The 24452-nt window shown below is 50.4% G+C and overlaps 2 protein-coding genes across 5 annotated transcripts in view; one reads left to right on the top strand and one right to left on the bottom strand.

Moving 5' to 3' along the window:
* The window catches only part of LOC149278109 (uncharacterized), a 705984-nt gene that overhangs the window by 338110 nt on the left and 343422 nt on the right, over positions 1 to 24452 (bottom strand). The gene's annotated exons all lie outside the window — the stretch shown is intronic.
* Positions 9 to 23457, top strand: LOC149278118 (retinoic acid receptor RXR-alpha-B-like). Of its 4 annotated transcripts, none has more exons than XM_089502329.1 (10): positions 9 to 147; positions 9592 to 9824; positions 9963 to 10116; positions 13212 to 13391; positions 14333 to 14559; positions 14927 to 15056; positions 15375 to 15507; positions 16828 to 16919; positions 17728 to 17833; positions 22426 to 23457. In XM_089502329.1, the coding sequence occupies exons 1-10, from the start codon at positions 60 to 62 to the stop codon at positions 22571 to 22573; spliced, it is 1491 nt and encodes a 496-aa protein (XP_089358455.1). In that variant the 5' UTR covers positions 9 to 59; the 3' UTR covers positions 22574 to 23457. The 4 variants fall into 4 exon arrangements, with proteins under 4 accessions (XP_089358455.1, XP_089358457.1, XP_089358454.1 ...); XM_089502331.1 differs by having other exon boundaries at positions 110 to 495; XM_089502328.1 differs by lacking the exon at positions 9 to 147 and adding an exon at positions 8998 to 9209.

The raw sequence follows: 24452 nt of genomic DNA, 5'->3' as shown, positions 1-24452 counted from the left end.
CTGAGGAGATTCCCCTTTTCTTAAATCACAGGAAGGAGTGGACTAGGCCGCCGCGGGGCATGCCGGGAGGAGGCCCTCCCTCCCTGGTTCCCAGTGCCTTGTGGGAAGCTCGAGCCGAGAGGACAGACCGGGAGCGCGCGGGGCCTGGTGGGTAAAGAGAGGACAGAAGAGACACACAAACGAGGGGGCGGCGTCGGGGTCCCCCCCGTTGCCCTCGTCATCAGCACAAGAATCGGGGTTGTGCTTGGGTTTGGCGCGGAGCATGCTGGGAGCGCGGCCCAGGAGGCCCGAGGGGGCGGCCGCGCTGCCTTGTGGGTAAAGAGAGGCTGAGGCGGCGGCGGCGGCGGCGCTAGGCCCCTGGCGCGGTGCCTTGTGGGAAGGCCCGGCCCAAGGGAGCCAGGCGCTGGGCCAAGGAGGAGGGTCGGGGCCCAGGCCCCCGAGGGAGAGAGAGAGGGAGGCTCCTCGCCATGGGAGACTCGGGGCGCGCCGGAGCAGGTAAGGAAGGCAAGGGCCCCCATGGGAAGCCAGACGGAGGCGAGGGAAGGGGAGGAAGAGGCTCCCCGGAGAAGGGGGGGAGCTGCCCCCTCCCCAAGTCAAAAAAGGGGTCGCCCTCCTCACGTGGCCCCATGGGGCCAAGATCCACCCCCCAGACGCCCTCCAGGGGGCATCCATCGACCCCTATAGAGAGAACCCCCCCCAGACTCTCTAGAGGCCCACTGATCCCTATGGCCCTCCCCCGTAAGCAGGAGGGGGCAGGGGAAAGGGGAGGGAGGAGAGGCCCCCAAATAGGAGCATAGAAGAAGTCTAGACAGCCCCCTCCCAAGTGGAGGAGAGGGCAGAGGAAAGGGGCTTGGCTTCACCCAACGTCTCCCCATTGATTCAGGGCCTCTCCGCATTCTGCATGAAGGACCCCCGTGGATGTGGAGAAAAGAAGGCTCCTTTCTCGGACTCTGCGGGTCCCCAGGGCAGCTCCGAGGCCGACCCTCAGAGAGTCATGCCAGAGGGCCTCCAGAGGACTAGAGGAGTCTTTACTCTAGGGACTGCCAGCTCCTCCAGCACAACTCTGTGGTCAATAGCATATTGAGGAGGGAGCAAGCTTGTTTTCTGCTGCTCCAGAGAATTGGACACAATGGAGCAATGGATGCAGAGGACAGGAAAAGAGAGTCCAGCCTGAGAGCAAGGGCTGTTTGACAGGGGAGCAGACTCCTCCCGTGGAGACTGTGGAGGAGTCTCCTTGTCAGTGGGGATGCTTTGATTGAGAGTTCCTGCATGGCAGAAGGGGTTTGGCCTGAGGGCCCTTGGGGCTCTTCCAACTCTGTGAATGTGGAGGGCCAGCTGTACTAAGGAAGTCTCCTAAATGGCTTTGGCTTTTGCAGTCTGGGTCTCCCCCCAAGTGACACAGCCCCCCACCCATAGGGTCATTATATTGGGGGAGCTTGGAGAGAGCCAGGAGGGGGTCAAGAGAGGAATAAAGGTTGTTGGTGAGGGGGGCAGAGAGGAAGAAGAGGCTCACCCCCAGACCATGGATGCATGGTAGGCCCAGTCCTCCCAACCACCCCATTTTTGGGGGGTGGAGGTGTTGTTCTTATGACCACCTGTCTCTCCAACAGAAAGGGAAGAATAGGGCACACTTAGAAAGAGAAATATATTGGCTGCATCCACACTGGAGACATAACCCGGGTTGGCACCAGTTTTCAGCACCCTGGCTCAAGGCTCTGGAATTCTCTGCTCTGGGCCCCACAACGTCCTCCAGCTCCCAGAATCCCATAGCCTTGAGCCAGACAAATTAAAGTGATGCTAAACCGGGTTATTTCTCCAGTGTGGGTGCAGCAACAAGGAGGAGGAGGAGGAGGCTGTTGTTGTTGTTGTTGTTGTTGTTGTTGTTGTTGTCGTCTTAAGTGCCTTTGAGTCAGCTTGGGCTCATGGCAGCCCCACGGATGAGAGGACGACGCGTCCAAGGCCTCTTGTCCTCAGCCGTTCTGCGTAATTCTTCCTAATTCCTTCAGGGCTTGTCCTCCTTGGCTGAGTCTCACCATCTGGCATGCGCTCTATTCCTCTTGACTTCTACTGTTCCCAACATTACTGTCTTTTCTAATGACGTGACCGAAACACAACAACCACAGTTTTGCCGCCTTGGCTTCCAGGGAAAGTTCAGGCTTGATCTGCTCCAGGACCCATTTGTTACTCTTTTTGGCTGTCCATGGCATCCTCAGCACTCTTCTCCAGCTCTACATCTCAAAGAAGTGGATCTTCTTCTTTTCTTCTCTCCTGAGGGTCCACAGCCTTACCTGGTAATAGGGAGTACAAGGGCTTGAATCGTTCTACTCTTTAGGATCTTGCCTCGTTCTTCCCTGGCTGCCCTTCCCTTTCCTAGACTTCCCATTTCTTGGCTGCAGTCCCCGTTCTGATCAGTATTTGATCCAAGGTATGGGAAACCTTTAACTATTGTGATTTCCTCTAGTCATGGAACGGAGTAATCTAGGCTGATTTTATGTACCTCCTCCATGGTCATTATTTTTGTTTTGTGCTTAACGTTATGTGTAACGTTAGGCCTACCTTTGTGCTTTCTTCTTTGACTTTCTTTGTGAACGCTTTGCGAGCGTTCCAGGTCTGTCATGCTTTCCGCTTGTAGTTTGGTGTCATCTGCTTATCTTAGATTGTTGATGTTCCTCCTGTCTTCACTCCTTCTTCACTTGCTGTTCATATGACATTTTCTGTGTACAAGTTGATCCGAGGCTGTCTTCCCCAAAGGGCTCATATAAAAGGTCTAGATGTCGTCCCCCGGTCATATATTGGCCCAAACCACACTGCATAAATTGCTTTAGCTGCCTTGGCTCAGTGCTAGGGAATCCTGGGAATTGTGGTTACTTGTGGTACCAGCGCTCTCTGACCTAGAAGGCTATATGCCTGTACATATTTTTGTAAATACAGCTCCCTGGATTCCCTAGCTTTGAGCCAGGGCAGTTAAAGTGGTCTCAAACCGGATTATTTCCACAGTGTGGTTTGGACCATTGTAGAGACGGAAGGTTAAGGAAGTGGAACTATTAGGGTTAGGGTTATTTAGAGAGGAGAAGGCGATTTTGAAAAGAGGGGGTCTTATTAATGGAAGAAAGTGTGGGGATGGGGTGGGGGTGGTTTTTGCTAGTGTCTAGATGCCTGCCCCTTGCCTTGCTCTGACCGAGTTCCTCTTTCCAGTAAAGTGGATGCGGGTTTCCTTCCCCCCCCCCCCCCCCCCCCCGATTGTGTTTTATTTCTGTTTGGGTTCCTGTTGATGTCCATCCCTACAATGTGGAAAGGGTTTCTCTACACAGTAGCCACATATAGCTGCCAGAAATCCAACCAGGTGGAGCATGACCTTCTCTCTCTGGAGAAATGCGAATTGCAGATGGCTTCTGAGGGGGCAAATTTATTTAAGATTTCAAAGGTTTGTTGGGTGTGAGTGGCGTCTGTGGAAAGCATGCCTCTGTTCCATGTGGTGGTTGCCTCTAGGAGAGGCATGGGTAGTTGTGCTCATGCTTTCCTTGGTCATCTGGTTGCGCCTCCACAGGAATTGGATTCTGGGCCACAGAGCCCCTTGGTCTGATATTGGAAGCCCCTTCCAGCTTGTATTATCATATCTAAGCATGAAGAAGAGAAGATTAAGAAGGGTATGAAGGTTAAGAGGGGAACTAAATTGTGAAAGATCTGGGAACCACCAAGCCCTCTGAGGAGCAGCTTAAGGAGCTGGAGATATTTAGCTTGGCGAAGAAAAGGTTAAGGGGTGCCATGATAGCCCTGTTTAAGTATTTGAAGGGGTGTTACATTGAGGAGGGAGCACACTTGTTTTCTGCTGCTCCAGAGAACAAGACACAATGAAATAATGGATGCAAGCTTCAAGAAAAGAAATTCCAGCTCAACATTAGGAGAAACTTCTAGACAGTAAGGGCTATTGGACAGTGGAACACACTCCTTCCTCGGAGATTGTGGTGGAATCTCCTTCTTTGGAGGTTTCTAAACAGAGGCTGGATGGCCATCCCTCAGGGATTCTTTGATATTGAGGTCCTGCATGGCAAAATGGGGTTGGACTGGATGGCCCTTGGGGTCTCTTTTAACTCTCTGATTCTCTTTGCCAAGGAGCCGGCCCTTTTGTGAGCAAGTGGAGCTGGTGTTTAACGGGGAGAAAATGTTGATCAGCTTGTCTTTGGTCTTGACCAGCAGGCACTAGGTCTCAGATCCAGCGAAATCTTTGTTTCCAAATGAAGGCCAGGCAGAGGGCCACTCTGCTGCTTCTCAGCTTTGCACATCTTCCTCTTTTCTACAATCCAAATTTTGGCAGAAGTGCTCTTGACCCAAAGACCCCAGCGCCTCACAAGAACTCCCCAATGGATAGGAACAAAATCCAGGTCAGGGTCCTAGCAAATTAAAACCATCACTGGACCCGGAACGGTGGATACAAACCGCAGGAAAAGAGATTCCAGCTCAACCTTAGGAGGAACTTCCTGAGAGTAAGGGCTGTTCGACAGTGGAACACACTCCTTCCTCGGAGTGTAGTGGAGTCTCCTTCCTTGGAGGTCTTTAATCAGAGGCTGGATGGCCATCTGTCGATGGGGATGCTTTGAAAGAGAGTTCCTGCATGGCAGATTGGGGTTGGACTGGATCAGGGCCCTTCTTGGGGTCTCTTCCAACTCTAGGATTCTGTGATTCTATGATCTAAATTTGCTGGGGTTAGGGCTCAAGTCCCCCTTGAAGTAGAAAATACTGCAAATAAAAAGCACTATTTTTTTTACCTGAGGGAACACCTATCTAGGAATCTCTAGGTCCTCCAGGGCAACTCTGTGGTCAACATCTTCTGTAAGTTGACCATAGAATCCCGTTGGAAGGCCTACAAATGCCTGGAGAAATGTTTCCCCTAGGAATCTCTAGGTCCTGCATTGCAACTCTTTGGTTGGCGGACCTAGAGATTCCTAGAGAGGACATATTAATCAAAACCACAAATAGTAAAAGCTGCAGAAGTCAAAGCCGCAAATGTGGAGGGCTGACTGTAGTGGCTAATCTCCTCGCAATAAACCTCATGATAGGATCAGCATATGTTTAGAGCCAGCGTGATGATGTGGTTGGAGTACTCAGAATGAAAAAAGGGGGAATTATAGGGGAAGGGATGGGGCAGTGCGGCTCCAAGGGGGCACTCAAACGCCACCACCAGCCCCTTAAAAAACTGAGGAGCAGAGCTAGAGAAAGAGCCTGTTCTGGACCTTTTCTGGAGAAGACAAGGCATGCGCCCCATGCGTCTCAGGCTCCTGAAGACTAGGAATGCAAAGATTTCTCACAGATTTTTTATTGTAGAGAAAGGAGGTGTTGACTTATCCACTTTGCGCTTTGTCATGAAATTGCTCAACTGCTGCAAAAAAAATGCACATTTCGGGGCATCTTTGCAAAAAATTTCATTTGCAAAAAAGAAAGCCCTCTATTCTTTTTGCACTAAGGAATCCTTCTTTTTGCATAAATGACAATAATCTGTACAGAAGCTGATTTATTTTGTTCTAGACTGGTTTCATGCCAGAGGGATTTTTTATTTGTGTGTAGCAAGCAAGGCTTTTTTCCTATCCACAACCAAAGAATTTTAGGCTGAAAGAAAATCTTGAACTAATAAATATCATTGGGAAGCATGCATGCAGACGGGTTTCATGGGCGTGCAAAAGGACTGGTTTCATGCAAAAGGTATTTTTTTCATTTGTGTGCAGCAAACAAGGGTCCCCCCCCCCCCGCCAACAAATAAATTTTAGGCTGAAAAAAAACCCTGACATAAAAATATCATTGGAAAATATGCATTTTTATGCTGGACGCTGGTCCCAGGATCCTTTGACCATTTGTGCTCAACATTTGTAGAGGGATTCCTTCCTGGATGAAGCTGTTGGAAGATGGACATCTAAGAGCTTTCTATAGAGGAGGATAAAGTTCGACTGAGCATTTAAAGGAACTTCTTGACAGCGAAAGCAGTTCAACAGTGCACCCAGTTTCCTGGAGAGTTGGTTGGTGAGGTCTTCTTCTCAGACACCTTCATAAAGCTCTCAGGACATCTTCCATGGTTCTTTGCTGCCAGTGGGTTAGACTAACTGACTTCTGGAGGACCCTTCCAATTTTATGTTTCTATAATAAACATACTGCAGGGGGGAAAACAGAGAAAATCAAAATGTGCAAATGGGGCCAGTCTTCCTCCCTCCATAGGAGAACTGTCCTCTCCTCTAGTCTTTTTCCATCCTCCGGCTGAAAATTAAGTGCATCACAATCCCTGGCTGGCTGAGAAGGACTCCAGAGCCCATCTACTGGCCCTCATAGCCACAGCCCTTGGGGAGATGGACATGGCCTGTAGGAAATCTGTGAGAGTTTGGCCATGGAGCTGGAGGCATTGCTCAAGAGGGTTAGTCATCCCCAAAACAGCAGAAGGAGGGCTCTTGTCACATGGAGGACGACGGAGGCGGCTTTGTTTCCTGCTACAACGGGGATTCAAGCGCCAAGAAAGGAGATTTCAACAGAAGATCAGGGAGAGATTTCCTGGCAAGAAGAGCTGGGACAATAAGGTCTCCTCTCAAACAGAGGTCAGATGGCTGTCTCTTGTGCGCACTTCGGTGGTGGAGTGCTAGCTTCCTTGGCAGAGTTTTGGACTGTATGACCCTTGGGGGTCCCTTCCGCTGAGAGCTAGGGAGACCTTTCAAGGGGCTTTCCTGCAGGGGTCTGCAGACTGTTTTGGTGCCTGTTGAAAGAGCCCTGTTCCAGTAGTTTCCCCAGTTTTCGCCACCTGCAAAAGGTATCTGTCTGAATACATGAGTTCCTCCACATTTGCTGGGCTTGGGGTAAAGGACCTGGCTGAATGTGGAAAAACCGTAAATAAAAAAACATTCAGAGAACACCTCTCTGGGAATCTCCAGTGCGACTCTGTGGTCAACATCTGCCCAAAGTTGATGATAGAATCATGGTGTATAGAGAAATGTTTTCTCTGGGAACTTCTAGGTTCTCCAGCATAACTCTCTGGTCAGTTTCTGTCAGAGTTGCGCTGGAAGACCTAGAGATTTCTAGAGAGAACATATTAATCAAAACCACAAATAACAAAATCTGCAAAAGTCAAAGCCACAAATGGGGAGGGCCAACTGTAATTTCACCTCCCCTAGAACCGAATGCAAAAAACCAACTCTTTGGGATAGCAGCACCCAGAATCCCCCAGCCAGCGCAGCACCTGTGCCAGGGGAAAACAAATAGCCCCACAGAAACCATACAACACTTTCTAAAGACATTTTCCCCTTGGAATAGTTTACTGTTAACCACCTGGCCTTGTGGGGTCTCAAAGCTGCTGGAACTCCCAGCAGTGTGCATTTTGTGATGTCCAGAAGCAGCGGTGGCTGTTACCTGGAGGGCCAGAACTGGACAAAGGATTATTCTAGGTGAGGACTGACCAAAGCAGAACAGAGTAGCACCATGACTTCCCTTGATCTAGAGACTATTCCTCCTCTTCCCCAGCCAGGGGCTTCAGGCCCTTTTCGATCACAGAATCACGCTGGAGGACCTACAAATGCCTAGAGAAGTATTTTCTCTAGGGACCTCTAGGTTCTCCGTCAGCACAACTTGGTGGTCAACCTCCTGCAGAGTTGTGCAGGAGGACCTAGAGCAGTGTCCCAAACTTTGGCCCTCCAGGTATTTTGGACTTCAACTCCCAGAAGCCCCAGCAAGCTTGGCCAACAATCAAGAATTCTGGAAACTGAAGTCCAAAACATCTGGAGAACCAAAGTTTGGGAACAACTGACCAAGAGAACCCTAGAGAGTCAAACTCTATTGTGAAGTTGAAGGCTTTCCTGGCTGGCATCCATAGTTTTTTGTGGTTTTTGGGGAGTCTGTGGCCATGTTCTAGGAGAGTTTATTCCTGATGGTTCACCAGCATCTGTGGCTGGCATCTTCAGAGAATGCTGGCATGGAAGAGAGTGGGGTTTATATGCGGTTGGTTGAGAGGAAGCATTTCCCTGTTAATCTGTGTAGCGTTCTGTTGTTGAGTGGCAAGGCCTCAGGGCTGGAGGAAATGCAAAAAGGGATTGTGTCTGCTTCATTAGGGGCTCATTGTCTGCTGGGAAAACTCTGGACCATGAGTGGGTTTTTTCATTTACATTTTGCTGGGTCTTGATTGTGTTGTTTTTCAGGACTGGTAGCCAAAGTTTGTTCACTTTCAGGATTTCGTCTTTCCCATTGAAGTTGTCCAGGTTTTGTGGATTTCAATGGCTTCCCTGTGCATCCTTACCTGATAGATAGTTGATGGCCTGGTCCAGAATTTCAGTGTTTTCAAACAGCATTTTATGCCCCAGATGGTTTATTATGTCTTGTGCTCCTGCTGGTTTTTCTGGCTGACCCAGTCTGCAGCGTCTCTCATGCAGTTTGAAAACACTGAAATTCTGGACCATGCCAACAACTATCAGGTCAGAATTCACAGGGAAGCTGTACTTACTTGGCAAGGGAGATACCATGATCAAAATATAATAGTAAATGTTGTTGTTGTTGTTGTCATAATATAACAACATATATCCAAATATATTTCCACAAGTTCTAATAGTTGTGGCAAAATAACAAAGAAATTGTGGAAACTGTAAATAGTAAATGGATAGCAATGGTGGCAGGATTTTGAAGCCGTCTCAGTATTTCTTCATCAGTAGTACTAAACTGTAGATCCCAGCTATGTATCGGTTCCAAAATTCAGTGCCCAAAATGAAGTTTTTCCAAACGGTTGGAACTGTTATCTCAAGTTTAGACTCATTTTTTGCCCCTTTCATTGTGAAGACGGCTTCCTACGTTGAAGACATATGTCGCTTTATTCAGCGTATAGAGGATAGGCAGGTAGATTCGTCTGCCTGTCCAGTTGCTTTAGATGTAGATTCCTTGCATACATCCAGACCTCATACAGAAGCTCGAGAAAAGGGCAAAAACGATTTGCCGTCTCGTTCCATTCAGAAACCACCTATGCGGGTTTGTTTTAGGTGTGATTTTGGAAAATAATTAGATTTAATACTCATTTCTTTCTCCAAATCCAGGGAGTAGCTCTGGTGACTGGTATTGTGTGGTGATGGTTGAGCCTTTAGTCATGCTTTATTTCTTTGCAGTAGTTGTTAAAGAAGAAGCACTTTGTTCAGGCGGGGGGATCAGTTGGGGGGCAGGACTTTTCCCCTTCAGTTCCTATATTGGGAGAAAGGTGGCATGTAAGTAAATGTAATAATAATAATAATAATAATAATAATAATAATAATAATAATAATAATATTTTTTGGGGGGTGCCTTCCCCTCTCCCTGTCCTTCCCCCCGAGCTGAAGGCAAGCGGCCAGGAAGCTGCCTTGGGCCCGCGTGTTTCCTGGTGGTTTTGCACAATATCCGGAGGGGAAGTGGAGGGTGCCCAGGGTGGGGGCTTCTGGGGAAAGGCTGGCAGGGTGGAGACTGGGGAGATCCCTCTGATTTGGGGGGGGGGGACTTAGTGACCCCACTTTGATTTCACGGTGCTGCCTTGTCACTCTAACCCACCTTCTGCCTTCTCTCCCTCCCTCCCTTCCCCCCCCCCTTTCCCTTCTTCTTCTTCCTCTTTTAAAGACTGCCGGAGTCCAGACAGCTCTTCCCTGAGCTCCTCTCCCCCCCTGAGGGGCACCGGGACGTCCCCGCCGCCTGAGCCCTCAGCTCCCTTGCACCCTTCCATGATCGGGTCGGCCATGACCACCTCCATCGGAGGGCTGGGCTCACCCTTCCCGGTCATCAGTTCCTCCATGGGATCCCCCGGCCTCCCTGCGACACCCTCCATCGGATACGGTCCTGTCAGTAGCCCTCAGGTGAGCGGCCCAGTCTCTGTACCCATGGTGGGCTTCTACAGAGGGGTAGGGGGACAGAATACCCACTTTCTGGACTACAGTTATTTTGAGGCATTGGGCAGGACCAGTCCAACGTTCCCTTCTCTCATGCCCTTCCAGATCAACTCCACAGTCAACCTCTCTGGCCTCCACTCGGTCAGCAGCTCGGACGACGTGAAGCCCCCACTGGGCATGAGGGTGGTGCCCAGCCACCCCCATGGAGGTTTGATGCCAGGGAAGCGCCTCTGCGCCATCTGCGGAGACCGGTCGTCAGGTGTGCGGGAAACCCGAGTTGGTGTTGGCATTGCCGGGGGGGGGGGGGGGGGACTCTGGATGGTCTGGTTCATGGTTGTGGGTGGGCTGTGGGCAGAAACACTAGCTTCCCAGTCTTTACAGATGGGCTTTGAGGCAGGACTGTGGGACTTTATTCATTTATTTCATTTGTATGCCCCCTTTCTCCCAAGGCGGGATTGCCAGTCAGCTCCCAGAACGAGTAGCAAAAAAAGCCAGAACATTTTTTAAAAATGAAAACAAATCCAAAATCAAAATATAATCCAATATAAAATTCTTTAAAAACTACAGTGGGCCTTCCATATTTGCTGATGTAGCCCCTCTCCTGTGAAAGTGAGAAAACCACAAATAAAAACCCACTCAATTTTTTTACCTGAAAGAAAACATCTCTAGGAATCTCTAGGTCCTCTTGAACAACTCTATGGTCAACTTCTCCCAGACACTGATGGTGCCAGGACCAAAATAAAGCCTCCCTTTAAGATCTTAGGGTCCTGGCAGGTTCTTATGGGGAGATACTATCTTTCAGATAGTCTGGACCTAAGCCTTATAGGGTTTTATAGGTCATGACCAGCATTTTGAATTGTGCCTGGCAATAAACTGGTAGCCAATAAAGCTGTTTCAACAAAGGAGGTACAGTCTCCCTATAACTGAAAAGGGACAAAGATAACATGGATGATGATGATATCGACATGCATGTTGAGTCTCCCTTACCCAAAACTCTTGGGGCCAGAAGTGTTTTGTGTTCTGGATTTATTTTGGTTCATGGAATATACTGTATGCATTTATAGAATGATCTATCTTAGAGATGGAGCCCAAGCTAAATGTGAAACTCATTTCTGTTTCATTTACAGTTGGCCCTCCACATTCACTGGGGTTTGGGGCTCAGGACCCCCATGAAAGTGGAAAACCACAAAAAACCCACTATTTTTTTTTTACCTGAAAGAACACTCTTCTAGGAATCTCTAGGTCCTAGCACAACTCTATGGTCAGCATCAAGTGGAGGTTGACCATAGAATTGTGCTGGAGGCAAATGCCTAGGGAAATGTTTGATCAAGGAATCTCTATGGTCAACTTCTGTCAGTCACACTGGAGGACCTAGAGGTCCTAAAGAGAACTGGTTCATCAAATCTGCAAATGATCAAATCCACAAAAGTCAAATCCACAAACATGGAGGGCCGACTGTACACCTCATACATGTAGCCTGAAGGTAAATTTTATATGCAATATTTTTAATACTTTTGTGCATGAAACAAAATTTATGTACACTGAACCATCAGACAGCAAAGGTGTTGCTCTTTCAGTCACCCGTGTGGACGATTTGAGATTTTGGAATATTTCAAAATCTGGAATCTTGGGTAAGGAAGACTCAACCTGTATAGATAAAGACCGAGATTGGATTATAGAGATGGCAGTCCTTACGGAGAGCAGAATTGGAGACATGGTGAGGGACCTAGACCTACAAGAGGAGATGCAGCCCCTCAGGAAAAGTCCAACAACCGGGGGGGGGGGGGGCAGGGAGCAAATCCTACATTTTTGGACAGTATCTAAATCTTTGGGCACTAAGGGGATGGGTATAGGAATAAAGGAAAACAATACGGCCTGTTCCAGGAGTGGTGCCTCTCGTTGTGATTGCGCTGTTGTGTTCCTCTTTGTGATGGTTTGGAACAGGCTACGTAATTTGATGATTTGTCCCTGATTCTGAATGCGAATCACCGGTGGCCCAGAATCTGAATCAGTCAAATCGGGTACACAGTGAAACTACGATTAGCTAGCTCTCCACATTTACGGTTTTGACTTTTGCCAATTTGATTATTATGTTCTCTCCAGGAATCTCTAGGTCCTTTAGCACAAATCTGTGGTCACCTTCCAGTGAAAGTTGACCATGGAGTCACACTTGAGGACCTAAAGGTTCTAGAGGGAACACTTCCCTAGGCATTTGTAGGTCCTCCAGCGTGATTCTATGGTCACTTTCTGGCAGATCTATATCTAGAGATTCTTAGAGAGGTATTCTGCCAGGTTAAAAGATCTTTATATTTTTGTTTTTTGCAATGCTCTGAATCAGTCTAACAAAGAATACACTGTTTTTTAGAGGCAGTGGTCTGAGTGCTGAGACCAGGCTTTGAATGGGAATGAGTTACACACTCTCAGAGGAAGGCAGTGACAAACCTGTCGAGAAATCCCGAGAAACAGCAAGGTGCAATGCTTTCAGTGTGGGATTAGGAGACCAGGGTTCAGATCCCTGCTCAGCTGGGGAAACCCACTGGGTCACCCTGAGCAAGTGACAGTCTTTCAGCCTCTTAGGAAGGCAAGAAGGGCAAGTCCCCTCCAAACAAATCTTGCCAAGAAAACCCCGTGACAGTTTTTGCCTCATGATCACTATAATTTCTTACCTGCCCCTCCCTATGGATAGCAGCAAGGAACAACAACAAATAAACAATGCATAATGCCAATTAAAATACATTAGTTTAAAAGGGTAAATAAGACATACACATTCTAAAGCAATCCGCATTTAAAATTCATCATTTAACAATCATAGTTTAAAAATCATCTGGATAGGCCTGCCAGAAAACACTGGACTTCAATGCTGTTTTAAATTTAGACAGCGTGTTCAGTGCTCTTAGAAATTCTGAGGCCATATCCTGCTGTCCAGTCTCTCCTGGCAGGTCATTCCACAGTCTGTGGGTGGCTGAAGATAAATTATTATTATAATTAAATTATTATGTTTATTTATTTCCCTCCTTCCCAATACAAGTCCTCTGGGTGATTGTTTTTTGTGGGTTATTTGGGCTTTGTGGCCATGTTCTAGCAGAGTTTCTTCCTCTGGGTGATTGTTACCAACCTAGTCCTGACCAACTGGAGTAATGGGAAGTCTGGGAGTTGGGTGCCAGGCTGTGGCAATCGGGGTGGGTAGTTGATGAAGTGGAGAGAAGGGGACAGGGCACAGGGTGCCGATGGAGAGGGGGGCTGAGGAAGGAGCCCCGCAGCCTCTGGGAGGGCAAGGGAGGGAGGGGCAGAGCTGACCCGACACTCAGTCCCCGCCTTCCTCCTCCTTCCGGCGCCCCCCGGCCCCCCCACCAGGGAAGCACTACGGGGTGTACAGCTGCGAGGGCTGCAAGGGCTTCTTCAAGCGCACCATCCGGAAGGACCTGACCTACACCTGCCGCGACAACAAGGACTGCATCGTGGACAAGCGCCAGCGCAACCGCTGCCAGTACTGCCGCTACCAGAAATGCCTGGCCACCGGCATGAAGCGCGAAGGTAGCGGGGAGGGGGGCAGGCCCCAGAGGGGTGTTGGGGACAGACACTGGGAGGGATGGCGGCGGAGGGGGAGGTTGAGAGGCAGCTGGTTAGGCCGGCCATGAGACAGGAAGGGGACAGCGGGGTGGCACTTGTGAGTTGGACTCCTCTGCTGGCATTGCTTTGGTGGCCTCTCTGTAGCATTTGCCTCATAGAGGTGGGGAAGGGGGACAGGTGGAGCACAGAGGGCGTTGGTGAAACGGTCTCAGAAGCCCCTGGGAGATGGTTCTGCATGCCAGGGAGTGGGAACCAGACTGGCCTTCACGGCCCCATGGGCTGTCTAGGTGGGACTCCTAGACAGGGGGCCGCTTTCCACCCACAGGGCCCCAGACTTTCGTGGATGGGGGGAACCCTAGCCAAGTTGGAGGGGAGCCACTCATCAGAATTGCCTTCCGTGACTCTGATGGATGTGGGGCTGGGGGTGTCTGGCTCCATGGAAGGGCAGTGCCAAGAGTTGGGGTGTTCTCCAGGAGCAGTGGCAGCGGTTGATCTCTGTGTTCGTCCTCCCCCACAGCAGGGGGTCCCCACCACGGCTTCCTCGGGGTTCGGGGGGAGCCTTGGTGGCGGTTCCCTTGCCAGTGCCAGGCCAGGCGGCATCAGGCATGACTCTCGGTCCTCCTCTTGCCTCTCAGGACAGGAAGGGGACCGCGCTTGCTGCCTGTGCAGCCTGGCCTGGTGGTGGTCAGTCCCCTTATTCCATCTGCCCCCCCTTCCTCCTCCTCTGAATTGTGACAAAGTTGGTGCTTGGATCCTCTTAGAGGATGTCAATGAGAAGCATCCGAGAGTGCGCCACATCCCATTTCTGCCCTTTGGGGATCAATAGTAAGAGGAGTAGGGGCCTTCTAGATTGTCTCTTTGACCCCAGTCTCTTTCCATGCCTCCCCACCTGCCCTCCCGCCCAGCGGTGCAAGAGGAGCGCCAGCGCGGCAAGGACAAAGATGGGGAGGGGGACCTGGTCGGGGGCGGCGCCAATGAAGACATGCCTGTGGAGAAGATCCTGGAAGCCGAGCTGGCCGTCGAGCAGAAGTCGGACCAAAGCGTTGACGGATCCGGCACGGGGGGCAGCTCGGTGAGTTGGCGGGGGGCAGCGGGATCGGGACGCTCGCCCCAGACGTTTGACACCAGCGAGGTAAATACCAGCAGGGCTTGCAGAGGTTAGGCTACCAGGGACGGTGGGAGAGTCGGGTGGGAGGGTCTCGCATGGAAGTCGTGCATTTGAGGCTGGGGTGGGGGGGGGGTCAGACGTCTAGTGTGAGGCTCCCTGGAGGGGTCCCAAAAGGAGGTTTGTGAACAAATCAGTTGAGGGACCCTCGGGAAGCGGAAATGTTGGGACCTTGTGGGTCAGATGGAGGGCTGGCAGTTTACCTCAAGAAAGAGGTAATGAGTTAGTGCTGAGGGGGGTTGAAGTGGGGAGAGGGGTGTTTGCAATGCTCCCCCCTTGGCAAAGGCCCCCCACCCACCCTCCTCGTCTTCCTCTTCTACGCCGGCTCTCGCAGCCCAACGACCCCGTGACCAACATCTGCCAGGCAGCCGACAAGCAGCTCTTCACGCTGGTGGAGTGGGCCAAGCGCATCCCCCACTTCTCCGAACTGCCCCTCGACGACCAGGTCATCCTATTGCGGGCAGGTGAGTGAGAGGCTGGTGGGGCATCCGTGGGGCTCAGCTTGCTGCTCTCCATGCCACCTTTGAACAGTGTCCACCTCCTTAGCTGCTGGGAGGCCCCCAAGCCCCTGCCTACTGGCAAAGTGGGGTGGGGAACAGGGGTCCAGTCCAGTTGGGTTTGCCCCCCCCCCCAGGGGCCCATTGGGGTCTCTATGTGACTGGTTCAGCCTTTCATCCACTAACTCTTCTCTACTCCACTGCCATGGGTCCCTGCATTGGTAGAAAGGTGGGATATAAGTAAATAATAATAATAATAATAATAATAATAATGCTCCACGGCAGGTTGGAACGAGCTGCTGATCGCCTCCTTCTCGCACCGCTCCATTTCGGTGAAAGACGGGATTCTGCTGGCCACGGGCCTCCATGTCCACCGCAACAGCGCTCACAGCGCCGGCGTGGGAGCCATCTTTGACAGGTGCCCTTGGGAGGCATGCCTGGGAGTAGGAGGGTTGGGGGAGGTAGGAGGCTGGATGTGGGAGGGGGCAAAGGGGGTGGAAAGGGCTTCTCTCTCCCTCTAGCGGATTGCCCCCTTATGGCCTGTTGGGTCTTTTTAATCCAACCCTCCCCCCCGCCCCCAATGGTTGGACAAGTCGCTCTCTTTCAGTCTCAGAGGATGGCAGTGGCAAAGCCCCTGCAAGGAAACTTGCCAAGCTCTGTACTATGTTTGCCTTAGGGTTGCCGTAAGTCAGAAATGACTTGGGGGCACAAAACAACAAACACAAAGTGGGGGTCCATCCACCAGCCATCGCCTCCTCTTCGGTGGAAAGTTTCCAGGGGAAAGAAGCCATCCTAGCAAAAGCGCACAGATTGTACCAGTCCTTGGCTAACCCTAATTCTCATGCTGTTTGGCCTCAATGGAGACAGAAGGAAGCTTTTCCTGTTCCAGTCTCTTTGTCAAACCTTAGAGTTGGAAGGGAACCCTAAAGGCCATCTAAACCAACCCTCTGCTGTGCAGGAATCCACAACTAAAGCCCCTGAGAGGTGGCCATCCTCCAAAATCTCCAATGATCTCCTAAGAAAGAGAGAAAGATCTCCACCATCCTTCAAGGCTGTTTATAGTTGCCCCTCCATTTTCACAGACTTCGGATCCCCAACCCTTGCTTACTCGCGAGGGGCAAATGGAGGGGGAAGCAATGGGTGTGCACCCATAGATGCGTGCCACCATTCAAACCAATGGGGTTGAATATCTGCAATTTCCATTTTCAAGAGGGAACGGATTCCCAGCAAAAACGGAGGGGTGACTGTATTTGTAATTTGAATCCATTGGTTTGTGTTTCATTCTCTGGTGCAGCAAAAAACAAGCCACCTCTATCTTTTTGTGTGACTTCCCTTCATTTAAGGATGGCTCTTATCTCGATTGCCTCTTATCCAAGCAAAACACACCCAGATCCCTAAGCTATCCTCAGCGGTTCCCCAACTTCAGCCCACCCAGGTTTTGGACTTCAGCTCCCAGAATTTCTGTCAATCAAGTTGGGTGGGGGTTCTGGGTGCTGAGGTCCAAAATCTCTGGCGGACCAGAGTTTGGGAACCATCCTTCACACAGCAATAAGCTTGGAGAAGGAGCAGTTAGAGGTGCCAAGGCCTGCAAACATCTAACTGCTCCTTCTCCAAGCATATTTCTATGTGAATATTGAATTTTCAAAGGATGCCTGCCACTTTGTTCCTCTGGACATCACCCCTCAAGTAACCCATGCCTCCTTTCCCTCCTTCCCACATTTCTTTCCGTCCTCCGCAGGGTGCTGACCGAACTGGTGTCCAAGATGCGCGACATGCGGATGGACAAGACGGAGCTGGGGTGCCTCCGAGCCATTATCCTCTTCAACCCAGGTCAGGGGCCTGGGGGGCACCCATGGGGGTCGGCACCGGCCCTTTTTGTGTCCCTTGCAGAGACAAAGTGGCTTTGTATATGTGTAGGAGACAGACAGACAGACAAAGGACTCGGCATGGTAGGGTTGCTGTGCATTGGTTTATGACACTTCTCTCTGCTTCTAGTTTATTATTATTATTATTTATTATTACCTGCCTCTACTCATGAATTGAGGCAGGGAACAACAACAGTTAACAAATACGTATCATCAGCTAAAACACATTAGTTAAAATATAAAGCATACCCTCCACATTTGCTGGCTTTAGGGCTGCAGAACCACCCCCACCCCCCGATGAAAGTAGAAAAGCAGCAAAAAACCAACAACAAAAACCCACTTCTTGTTTTACCTGAAAGAATATCTCTCTAGGAATCTCTAGATCCTCCAGGGCAATTCTATGGTTAACATCTGCTAGAGTTTGACCATAGAATCCTGATGGAGGACCTACAAAAGCCTAGAGAAGTGTTTTCTCTAAGAACCTCTAGGTTCTCCAGCACAAGTCTGTGGACAATTTCCGGCAGAATTGTTCTTGAGGACTTAGAGATTCCTCTAAGAGACAACATATTAATCAAAACTGATTAATCAAAGGCACAAATATTGAGGGACAATTGTGTTTCTGTGTGTGACTTTAAGCCAACCATGGTTTGAGCCCCCAAATAGGTTTTCCTTTTTCCATGTGGGGGTCATTGTGTGTCTGTGTGTCCATGTGGGTCTCTGTTTTGGAGTGTGCTGATTCTCCTGTTGGTTCTCCTTCCCATGCCACCCTCCAGACGCCAAGGGGCTCTCCAACCCGGGTGAGGTGGAGCTCCTGCGAGAGAAGGTCTACGCCTCTCTGGAGTCCTACTGCAAACAGAAGTACCCCGAACAGCAGGGCAGGTATGGGCAAGCGGGGCTGGGGGGGTGGGAGACCAGGCTGGGGGGCACCTGGGAGGATGACCCCATGGATTTCATTGGGGTCTCTTAGGCAAGGGGTCCTCAGAGGTACTTTTACCTTTTAAGGGCATTTAGGTCATCATCATCATCATCATCATAGAATCATAGAATTACAGAGTTGGAAGAGACCGCAAGGGCCATCCAGTCCAACCCCCTACCATGCAGGAAATCCAAATCAAAGCATCCTTGACAGATGGCCATCGAGCCTCTGTTTAAAGACCTCCAAGGAGGGAGATTCCACTACACTCCGAGGAAGGAGTGTGTTCCACTGTTGGACAGCCCTTGCTGTCAGGAAGTTCTTCCTAATGTTGAGGTGAAAGCTCTTTTTCTGTAGCTTGCATCCATTGTTCCAGGTCCTAGTCTCTGGAGCATCAGAAAACAAGTTTGCTCCCTCCCCAATATAACATCCCTTCAAATATTTAAACAGGGCAATCATCATCAGGGAATCTCAGAAGAGGTTTTTCTGAAGGCAGGATCGATGTCTGAAAGCGATCCCACCTTCAGCTCACTCTGTTACCCAGAATAGATTGGGGAGCTTACCAACCATGCCACAGAACCTTACCTTGCTCCTTTGTAATGCCAGGCTGGTAAAGAATAAGACCCACATCATCCACAACCTCCTTGTGGATGAGGAAGCCGACCTGGCCTGTTTCACAGAGACTTGGCTGGGGGATGATAGTGCCATCACTTGGAATCGAGTCCTCCCAGCTGGGTACTCTGTTAATGAGCAGGTAAGGGAAAGTGGGCGAGGGGGCGGAGTGGCACTGGTCCACAGAGATAATCTCACCTTGACTAGGGCCCGTTGCAGACCACCGAGAAGCGGTGATCTGCCGCCGCCGCCGGTTGCATGTCCGGGAACCGCAGCAGCCACACGGCGCGGTTCCCGGACGCTGCAGAGAAGGAGCACGAAAATCATGCTCCTTCCTGGGCCCCGGAAGAGATGCCGTGAGGCACTGGTCGCGCACTCGCTGCGTCACTTCCAGGGCGCAATGTGCGGATGCAGAGCGTCTGCTACGTCAAGATGGCGGCGGCCGTGTGGAACGACCGCCACCATTTGTTATGGACTCAGTCCGTGGTAGGGTTAGGGGTGTCTGGAAGAGACGCCCCTTTCTAACCCTAGCACAGACTGAGTCCGTCCTAGGGTGCCCGTGTGTAATGGGCCTAGGATACCTATCCAGAAAACTGACTGCTTCGAGTGTGTGTACCTCAGCCTGAAAACCAAGGATAGTATAGGGATTCTGTTAATATACCGTCCACCCGGTTTTCTAACAGACTCCCTATCCAAGCTGACACAGCTGGTCTTGGAGTTGTTGTTGGAGTCACCCAGACTTATAATTCTAGGCGACTTCAACATCCCACGCGAGACCAGTTTAACAGGTGTGGCTCTGGAGTTCATGGATTCCGTGACAGACATGGGCCTATACCAATTGGTTTCCGGGCCAACGCATTGCACAGGTCATACCCTCGATGCAGTCTTCAGTACGGAACAGGAATATCCATCCGTAGGCGGAGGTGATCAACACCACCGCACTGTCGTGGACGGATCATTTCAGTGGTCAAGGCTGGACTAAGAGCCACAGTCTGCCCCGTTGGGGGTGGAGGACCCATTAGAATGGTCTGCCCTCGAAGGTTACTGGAACCATCTGGATTCCAGAAAGCCTTACAGGATTCCTTGGTTGGTAATGCCGATGATTCTGTTGAAGCTTTGGTTAATACCTGGAACACCGATCTCGCCAAGGCCATCAACACAATTGCTCCCAAGCATCCTTTCCAACCCGCTCCTAATCGTAAATCATGGTACCCTGAAGATCTGAGGAAAATGAAGTGGGTTGGACAACGACTAGAGCGTGACGGGCATGACACTCGATTTATCTGACAGAGGTCGTCATAGGAAATTTCTTCGTACCTATAGAGAGGTGATACAGGCAGCGCAGAGATGTTTCTCCTCTGCATGTATCGCATCTGCAGAGTCCTGCCTAGCAGAGCTGTTTAAGGGTGGTAAGGGAACTGACACAGGTTCTACCTGTGCAGAACCCTTTGCTTAACCCGACAACAGCCAACCCGCTGTTGAGGTTAAACTGGATCGGTTTGAGTTTCTGAATACCGATGATGTGGACCAGAACCTTGGAAATGTGAAGAAGACGACATTCCCCCGATCCCTGCCCATCATGGCTGGTCTTCCAGGGGGTGATGCCTTGATGGCATTTCTTGAAAGTGTCATCAATACATCCCTTAGGGAAGGTTGTGTTCCAACTTGCTTAAAAGAGGCGGTTGTTAGACCGCTCCTGAAAAAAACCTTCCCTGGACCCCCTGGATATGAACAACTATAGGCCTGTTTCTTTGCTGCCATTTTTGAGCAAGGTGATCGAGAGGGCTGTCGCCCTTCAACTCCAAGCCATCTTGGATGAAACCAATTATCTAGACCCATTTCAAACCAGCTTCAGGACAGGGTTTGGGGTGGAGACTGCCATGGTTGCTCTGGCTGACGATCTTTGTCTAGGCATTGGCAGAGGAAGCGTGACCCTGTTGGTGCTTCTAGACCTCTCAGCAGCCTTCGATACAATAGATCACGACATCCTCTTGGAACGCCTGGGAGAGTTAGGAACCGGTGGCACTGCACTCCAGTGGTTCCGGTCCTTCCTCTCGGGTAGATTCCAGAGGGTGATGCTCGGGGACAGTCGCTCCTCGAAAACGGAGCTCAAATGTGGGGTCCCTCAAGGCGCCATACTGTCCCCGTGAAGCTGCTGGGAGAAATCATTCTCAGACATGGGGCAGGGTTATCAGTATGCTGATGACACCCAAATATATTTCTCCATGTCCCGATCAGTAGCTATGACAACAGATGACATTTCTCCTCTCAATCAGTGTCTTGAGGCGGTAATGGGCTGGATGAGGAAAAACAAACTCAGACTGAATCCAGACAAAACGGAGGTACTTACAGAAGGGGCCCCCAAACCAGGTATAGGGTTGCAACCTCCAGTCCTAGATGGGGTCAAGCTCTCCACAAAGGACTGTGTTCGCAGTCTGGGGGTGCTCCTAGATCCGTCGCTTCACATGAGCTCCTAGATCCGTCGCTTCACATGAGAAATCAGGTGAATGCGACGATCAGGAGCGCCTGCTATCAGCTCCGGCTGATACGCCAGCTGCGTCCTTTCCTGGAAGCAAAGGACCTAGAGACTGTTGTACATTCACTGGTAACTTCACGATTTGATTTCTGTAATGCGCTCTACATGGGGCTACCCTTGTGCCTAGTCCGGAAACTTCAACTAGTGCAAAATATGGCAGCCAGGCTGGTTGCCGGAAAAACTAGGAGTGACTGAATAACACCCATCTTAAAATCTCTTCACTGGTTGCCTATCAGTTTTCGGGCACAGTACAAGGTCTTGGTTATAACCTTTAAAGCCCTACATGGCTTGGGTCCAACCTATTTGAGGGATCGCCTGCTTCTATATAATCCGCCCCGCTAAACCCTCAGGTCCTCTGGGAGGAATCTATTGCAGCCTTTGAAAACCAGACTAACTGCTCCCTCCCAGAGGGCCTTCTCCACAATGGCTCCCAAACGGTCTGCCAGACGAGATCCGTCAAATTCTCAGCTTAGACAGCTTTAAAAAAGCTGTCAAGACGGATCTCTTCCAGCAGGCCTTTCCTGATTAAAGTGCCCGGCCACAGAATGACCGTCCTCACATCCTAGAATAGCCCACCGCTCTGTCCTCGATATATATTTTTATTCTGTTTTTAATAGATATTTTAATTGTAACATGTTTAATCCTGTTTTAAGGGGGGGAATTTGGGACATAATGTTGCAAATGTGGATTTTAATATGTTGTGAGCCACTTTGATTGTCTAGTTACAGAAAAGCAGGATACAAATAAAAGTTTTATTTATGATTTATTATTATTTTCTGGTTGCTTCCTCTAAAATAGAGCCTCCAGCATCAGGTATTCCTTGGCGATCTCTCTTCCAAGGACTAACCAGGCTGACCCTGCTTAGCTTCCAAGATGAGATAGGAACTGGTGCCTTCAGGGTAGGCACACAACAACAATTTCATGGAGACTGGGAAGGGAGAGGCAGAAATGCACAACTAAAACACACCAACCTCTGTGTGAAGACCCCCAGAGAAGGACCCTGCGAGGGAGTCTGTTTCACTCCCAAACAGCCCTTACACTCAAGAAATTCTTCCTGATGTTGAGCTGGAGTGTCTTCCCTTGCAGTTTGAACCCACTGGTTCATGTCCTGGTCTCTGGGGCAGCAGAAGTCAAGCTTTCCCCCTCTTCCCCACGACAGCAGATATTTCAGAAATGGCTCCCCGGTGTAACAGGGCAATGGACAGCCTTATAGGGCTTCCCTCCTGTGGAGGTCTTTAAACCAAGGTCCAGTGGTCATCCTTTGTGAGTGCTTGGGACTGGGTGGCCCTTGGGAGTTCCATTCCGACTCTAGGATCCTTTGTATTCCTGCATGGCAGAAGAAGAGGGTTGGGCTGGATGTCCAGGGGGGGCTCTGTTCCAAGTCTGAATGCCTGCCCCCATCTGTTGCAGGTTTGCAAAGCTCCTGCTCCGCCTGCCAGCCCTGCGTTCGATCGGCCTAAAGTGCCTGGAGCACCTCTTCTTCTTCAAGCTGATTGGGGACACCCCCATCGACACCTTCCTGATGGAGATGCTGGAGGCCCCCCACCAGATGTCCTGACCGGACCCCCGAAGGAGACAACACTCCAGGGAGGAGAAGGAGCAAAGACCAAGGGGGAAGGCCCTTCATGGACAGCGGCGCATAGACACTGCGCCAGACCCTGGCACCCACACACCCTGGACCCTCCTCGCCCTCTTCCTCGTGACACTGCGGCCCTCCAAACCCCCCATGCATCCCTCTTTCTGCCATGCCTGGATTTTAGGGGCGCTCTTTGGAGCAGAGATTGGGGGGGGAACGTGTGCTTTGGATTAGCCTTCCTTCCCCAAATTTTGGGGAGCGGCGGGGCGGGAGGCTCTTCCTCAGGCCCCCCAACCCATACGTGGCCAGAGCCGCCCACAGCCATGGACACTGCTCAGAATCAGGTTTAAAGTCAAGGTACTCCACGATTGATAGGGCCGCTGTGGCTCCCTTAGTGGGGGGCACTGTCACCCCTCTATGCTTTTGGGGGGTTGAGGTGGAGGTCCTGTCCCAAAAAAATCCCCCCTTCTTTCTTTTGACCTCTTTTAACATCCTTTTTTTTTTTTTTGGACTCTGAAGACGTGAGTAGTTGGGGTTAATTTCTTAGTGTTGGGGTGCAGTGGGGGGGGCTCTGTATCCCCCCATGGCACAACGGACCCCTCCCACAATAATAGGATAATTTGTTTTAATCACCACCCCCCTGCTTTTAAACCCCTGGGGACAGGAAAGGGGGGCACCCTCACATTTTTATTTTCTTTTAGCCTCAGTAACGGTTATCCAGTGGTTCCTGTTAGGTTTATTTTCTTTTCCCCCCCCAAAAAAAATGCCCCCAAGGACTGAACAAACACCTTCTCTCACCCCCCAAGTCTATCCAGGACTGGATTTCTCACCCCCCTGTACCCCCAAAAAAGAGAAATACTGGTTTATCTGCACTTTGGCCCTCATCTATGCAAGGAGGGGTGGAATTTGGGGTGGGAGGGAGGGAAAAGGGGGTGGGTTGGCTTGGGGTTGGGTTGTCCCCCACTCTTCTTGGGGGGTTGCAAGCACTCCCCAGCCCCTAAGTGTAAAGATTTGACTCTCCCCCTCCTTCCTCTTAACTCTTGGGGCCTTGGATTGTGTGAGAGAGGAATCGGACATTTGGGGGTGTCAGCGATGCATTGTTTAGGGGAGCACATGCCATTTTTGCTCCCCTGTTTTTCCTTAATGGGCCGAGGGCATGCTCCTCAGTGCCCCCATTATACATGTCAGATCATAACCCTTCACCCCACCTCCCATTTTCCAAAGGAGGGACTGAAAGTGGTGTGTGTTTTTGATTTTGGGGGGAAGGAAACAGGGAGCCCCTTCCATGCACGTTGCTCTCTTTCTAAACCATCATCCCTCCCACTCCCCATTTTGCCCCAGCATGCCTGGCTTCATTCATTCTCCCCACCACCACCAAAAAAACCCTCACAATTTTTTCCCCGTTCTGTTAGTCCGTCTCTTCTGCGCACCCTCTCCCCTGGTTAAACCACGTTTTTTATTTTGGGGAAGCATATTGATTTAATAAAAAGCTGCTCTTTCCAGAGCCCCTCCCCCCATCACTCCTGTCCCTGTTTTCCCTTTTTGTTGGGGGAATGATCCCCCCATTTTCCCCCAAGATTTAGCTGAGCCTGTCTGCAAAATCAGCTGTGGTGTCTCTGGGTGCATGCAGAGTGCCAGGCTTGATTTCAACCCAGGACTGGCCAAATTTTTAAATGCACTTGAGGATGTTAAATGGGGGGAGGGGGGGGGTTTAATTTTTGTTTTAAGACCGCCTCCCCTAGAAATGGTTGTCTCTGTCTTTTATGAATTTCCTCTTCTGGCCACAAGAGGGTGCCATTGCCTCATCTATAGAGCCAGATTTTGGGGGCTCACTTTCAGATCTCTATGATTTTACTCTCTC

The sequence above is a fragment of the Sceloporus occidentalis genome, unplaced genomic scaffold (genome assembly GCF_023333645.1).
Source record: "Sceloporus occidentalis isolate IW3139 unplaced genomic scaffold, rSceOcc1.0.p SCAF_201, whole genome shotgun sequence".
Taxonomy (NCBI): domain Eukaryota; kingdom Metazoa; phylum Chordata; class Lepidosauria; order Squamata; family Phrynosomatidae; genus Sceloporus; species Sceloporus occidentalis.
This window is presented reverse-complemented; position numbering and strand designations above follow the sequence as displayed.

Bases quoted from the DNA above. Each gene is read 5' to 3' on its own strand.
- LOC149278118 (XM_089502328.1), top strand. From the start codon at position 9,077: ATGGTTGAGCCTTTAGTCATGCTTTATTTCTTTGCAGTAGTTGTTAAA. The intron at 9,825-9,962 runs GTGAGCGGCCCA...ATGCCCTTCCAG, and splicing joins GTCCTGTCAGTAGCCCTCAG to ATCAACTCCACAGTCAACCT. The intron at 10,117-13,211 runs GTGTGCGGGAAA...CCCCCCCACCAG, and splicing joins CTGCGGAGACCGGTCGTCAG to GGAAGCACTACGGGGTGTAC.